This window comes from Saccostrea cucullata, unplaced genomic scaffold (assembly GCF_032062105.1).
Source record: "Saccostrea cucullata isolate Sc308-1 unplaced genomic scaffold, CSIRO_AGI_Scuc_v1 ctg4546, whole genome shotgun sequence".
Taxonomy (NCBI): domain Eukaryota; kingdom Metazoa; phylum Mollusca; class Bivalvia; order Ostreida; family Ostreidae; genus Saccostrea; species Saccostrea cuccullata.
This window is the reverse complement of record NW_026937132.1, coordinates 34500-39599: the sequence shown is the minus strand read 5'-3', so window position 1 is coordinate 39599 and position 5100 is coordinate 34500. Positions and strand designations below refer to the sequence as shown.

At 33.8% G+C, this 5100-nt stretch overlaps 1 protein-coding gene across 1 annotated transcript; it reads right to left on the bottom strand.

Annotated features, from left to right (window-relative positions):
• Positions 1-568: 568 nt before the first annotated feature.
• LOC134247414 (GTPase IMAP family member 7-like) lies at positions 569-2329 on the bottom strand. The gene is made up of 2 exons (XM_062729790.1): positions 2317-2329; positions 569-1365 (listed from the first exon to the last, which is right to left on the bottom strand). Exons 1-2 carry the CDS (start codon positions 2327-2329, stop codon positions 569-571), a joined length of 810 nt encoding a protein of 269 aa, XP_062585774.1.
• Positions 2330-5100: the final 2771 nt, after the last annotated feature.

Below are 5100 nucleotides of genomic sequence, written 5' to 3'. Positions count from 1 at the left end.
ATTTTTCACTAAATATTATTATCTCCTCTTTGAATATGGCGTGACCCTTCGTTTGAGCAAAACTTGCAATTGAATCCCTTTTGCAAACAGTGTTCTGTGCAAAATTTGTTTGAAATAATTATGTCCAGTGGTTTTTTAATTTTATCTTTTAATGAAGATACGAAACGTTTAAGATAACGAAGACAACGTCATCGCCGACAACGACACTGGAAAGTTTTGATCAGAAAATTAATTTTTTTTAAATGCATGTAGTGCTAAATATAACATAATTATACTTTGACCGCGAGACATTTGATGCCACCTGTACTTGAGTAAACATGTTAATTTTTATTCAATTGTATATTAATTATGTCAATTATGCTTGGAGTTACTCTACATTGTGATTGTTTGTGTCTTTATTGTTATAAAATTGTTGTTTTATACAAAATTTTCAAGTGGAAACTGGACATTGCACTGTCAACGCCGACATCCAGATCGTGTAAAAACGCCACTTTTGGATCATGATGATGGATTATTCAACTAAGTATCGACTTGTGTATTTCTACCGGTTCTTTTGCTTTGAAGCGAGTTATAAAATGGAACAAGTTGACTTTAAATTGGTTTCCAATCTGGTTTGTTCTCCAACTTGTACTAGAGGCAATCTTTCTACCTTTACAAATGTTTCTTCTATGTCTATCATAGCTGATTCCTCCTGCAGAAGCTCGTACATGTATGATTTTTTGAAATCCCCATATGTATAACATCCGCAATTGTTTCTCGCAATTTTCTGTTCTACCTTCTCAAAAAATGATTGTAGTTGTTTTTCCATTTCTTCTTTATCAGTGGCTTTATTATTTATTCCGACATAATCACATTTTTCTACGAAATCTTTAATTTTCTTATCGGTTTCAGCGATAAGGGACGGAATAGTTTGATATTTCTCCAAGTTGTCTGCTTTTGTAAATACTACAAGAACGTACTTTGTTAATTCCTCTCTAAATAAATCTTTCAATTTTTCAAGTAGGAATAATGTGTCTTCTGATAATTTTTCAAGACTTATTACAAATGCTAAAATATGAAATCCAGGGCTAAGTCTCAAAAGCAAATTTGCCATTATTTTAACGAATTTATTCTTAGGGTCGACCTCAGAACCTTGAGTCTTTCGGTGAATTCCTGGGGTATCATATATTATGAGCTGCTTTTCTCTCCATTTTCCTATTCCACACTTAACGTTTCGTGTTACCACACTTAGTGAGCATTTAGATTCAAATACATCTTTGGCTGCCAGTAAGTTATTTCCAAATGCACTTTTTCCAGACCCAGGTATGCCAATCAAGAGAATTCGCCTGTCTTCATGTTTGTAAATTTGGTTTACATTTGCTGAAACTATAAAAAAAACTTTTCAAATTTGATCTCAAATATACTTTATTATTAGTATGTACACTGCACAGGTATATTATATATGACGAATATTTTGGTGGGTTTAACACTACACATTATTTGAATTGTTTAGATAAGTAAAAACGCGTGTTTAGTGATTACGTATACAAGAAATGATATACTAGACTAAAAATATAACCAGACCCTGTGTGTTCGATTTACATGTTTTATAATTTTTTTTCATTCTGTAATTAATTATGTTGATTTATATAATTACTAGAGACTAGAAAATAGTAATTTTAGTCAAAGAGAAAATTTTAAGATTTTTCAAATATTGCTTCAATTGTCAAGGCATTAATATTGGCAATCTGTTCGAACTAAATTAAGTCAAACATAATCTAAAATATGCCTTTATCATTCTATATACATGTATCTTGAAGAATACAAATGATATCGTTTTGTGCGAACCCAGCAGACACTGAATACATATTGGTACACTACAATTTAGGCAGTATGTCTCGCACCAGTTTTTCTTATCTCTTGGCAGTATACATAATGGAAACATAAGAGGTGTTGATATTTTGAAACAAAAGCATTTACTCTGTTTTTCTTAGTGGATATTGGATAACATCTAGTAAAAATAATTTATATTTATTTCATGGAAATCATTTTATATATGTCTTTTCATCAACGATTCGTATTAAATGTGCACTGAACTTTTTATTAGTATAGGGCTTCCCTTTTATAATCCAAGGCGCATTTCTTGTATTATCAAATCATGCATTAAGAAAACTATTCATGAAATTTGTCTTACGAACTTGTGCCGTATTCAGTATTGAATTGTTCCTACCTCTATGACCTTTAAAATCCCATACTGAAAATGAAAGAGTTGAATTATGTAAGAATTTAATTTTACAAATGATAACAAGGAAGGCATTCCATTAGACTGTTTCTTACCTTCTTGTTCCATATCTGTTCTTCTTAATGGCTACGTCTTCTGCGCACGCACAACTAACTGTCTTTCACTGCGACCACATTGCATAATTCACATAACACAGATAACAATATGAATGTCAAGAATATTTCTTTTGGGAATGTGTTTCATTAATGATTAAGGATTTCACGTGACCAGAAATAATCGTGTATATCATAAGAACTATGCAGACATGCTAGAACTTGATTATTGTCTTTAAGTGTATTTAAAAATGATCTTATTAATTTAACAGTTTAAATATAAAGTTAAAACTGATAACTTTAGGTATACATGAGTTTAAACTTTAGATTCACACTTTTAATGAAATATATATGTAGATGAAAGTTTAAGAGTTTGAAAGTAAAGAGAAGTGGGAATGGTTCGAAATGAAATATGCAGTTTACCGATACTTTCATTTTTTACGATTCATCTATCTTTACCACAATACACGTTGAGTAAAATGGTAATCAAAACATAGAATAATCAGAATTCTAAGATGTCTTTTTTGGTGTCTATTTTGATGTCTATTTGGAAAAAATTATCAATCAACGTTGGTTTTTTAGATATCAAAACAAAGAAATAAACAAGGGCTGGTTATTCATTAACTGAGCAAAAAGTCCTAAAGTAGGTGATTAAGACATTTTTGGTCTCCTAACTGTACTTTTCATAACATATTTGATTCCTCATATAACTAGAACTTGATCTCTTTCCGTCATTAGTATCAAGAGACATTACAAAAATTACCTCACATCTTCAAACATATCAAATAAAGTGCGAATAATCGTAAATAATTGAAAATTCTTAAACTTTGAGCAATAAAAATTTGATCTCTTATAAATTCAAATTTTTATTACCCAAAGAAGGAATACACCAGTAAAATATGAAATCCATAGGCCACCCTATCAAAACTTATGGGCAATAAGTTTTTGCGGTCAAACAGACCTGGAGTTTGACCTACTTAAAAAAAAATCAAACTTTAACATTACCAATATTTTTCAACAGTTGGTGAGTCGCCCGCGTGGCGCAGTGGTTAGAGCATTTGCTCTAGAGTCGCGAAGTAATGAGTCAATTCTTACGTCGCGGGTTCGAATCCCACTGCGGGACGTGGAGACCGATCCTTCGGATGAGACTGAGACCGTATAAACCGAGGCCCTGTGTCGCAGTAGGTGCTGGCACGAAAAAGATATCCCTCACTGCTCAAAGGCCCTGAGTGCCCAGCATAGGACAAAATTTGTAGCCCTTCACCAGCAAGTGGTGGTGTCTCCATATGATTGAAAGATTCTCCAGAGGGACGTTAAACAACATACAATCAATCAATCAACAGTTGGTGGTAAGACCTTCTTACCTGGTAAGGGCTCTTATTGTGACAAGACCTTTTAGTGAGTATTAATATTTTTGACTTGTTGATCTTGAGATTAGAGTTTGACCAACTTTAAAAAAAAATAACCTACCCCATAACTTTTTATCAGTTGGAATTAAGGCTCTCATTTCTCAAAAATGTATTGCTTGTGATAAGAACGTTTAGGGATACCATCAATTTTGACCTTTTGACTATGGATTTTGAATTGCATTTGAGACACTCTTCAACCTTTGACACAAAGTACAACTTTGTTTAATATCAGCATTTCATGAGTTCTATGGTCCTTAAAATGACCATATTAGCAAATATATCTTATCACAGGAGCAAACGGATTTTGTCTGACTAATTCTGCACTAATTATGAGGTCTAAATGACATTGTATATGTTTAAACTTAATTTGACTGGGGGGAGTCCCGTCTTCTTTAATTTATTGATACATAGGGCAAATGGCGATTGTAACCGGTCGACAGGGGATGCTTACTCTTTATAGGTAAGTGATCCCACCTCTAGAATTTATGGAGGTCTGTGTTAATGCGATACATGCATGTCTGCAGTTTTACCGGGTATTATAATTAGAGCAGTACTGAAACGGAAAAGGTTCCATGAAATATGAAGCATTGGTTTGTATACCTTCGCGACTAAGCTACAGTTATCTCCAAGGTCAATTACTGAGATATTCAAGGCGACAAAGGTGCATCAACGCTTAATGTTACAGAATAGCAAGTACGAGAAAGTCCAGACAGCAAAAGCAAAGATCAAGACGTGGAAAAAGTGGCCAGTAAAGAAAACTATAGAAAAAGAAGAAACCCGCTTGAGACACAGTGACATTGCGGGAAGACTCGATATAGGAAGGCAAGGGCGCTCTTGGTGTCACACCAACAGCAGCATGTTGGACAGCTTAGTAGTTATTCATTAGACAGTAGTTAGATAGACAGTAAAATAGAACAGCAGTGATGTAGAGTCAAGTGTTTCCAAGCTGGGACATGATCACCCCAATCGGCGTACCTCTGGAGTCTGTATTGGACAGCGCCGAAACAGCCGATGAAGGAGGATCCACCTAAGGATGGAACCACCCTTTCCATAAAGATGTACATCATTAATGGAAACAACGAACAGTATTTTAGCTCTTAAGTCCTTTCAAACAATATAATTCAGGAGCAGAGCAATCAAATAATAAATCACGGCCAGGTTTATAGACCTTTTCTCTCATGATAATTAAATTTCTTTTTTTCATACTTGTACATGCTAAGCACAATCTTTTTCGTGCATTCATTTCTGTGTGCTTAGGTCAGGAGTAAATATAAATCCGGTCTTATCGCGTGATTCGAGTTAGCACTCAGCTATAATCAGCTATAAATAGAAATTGATATCGAACAGGTTTTTTGGGCTCGTTCTTTTATGAATTGTT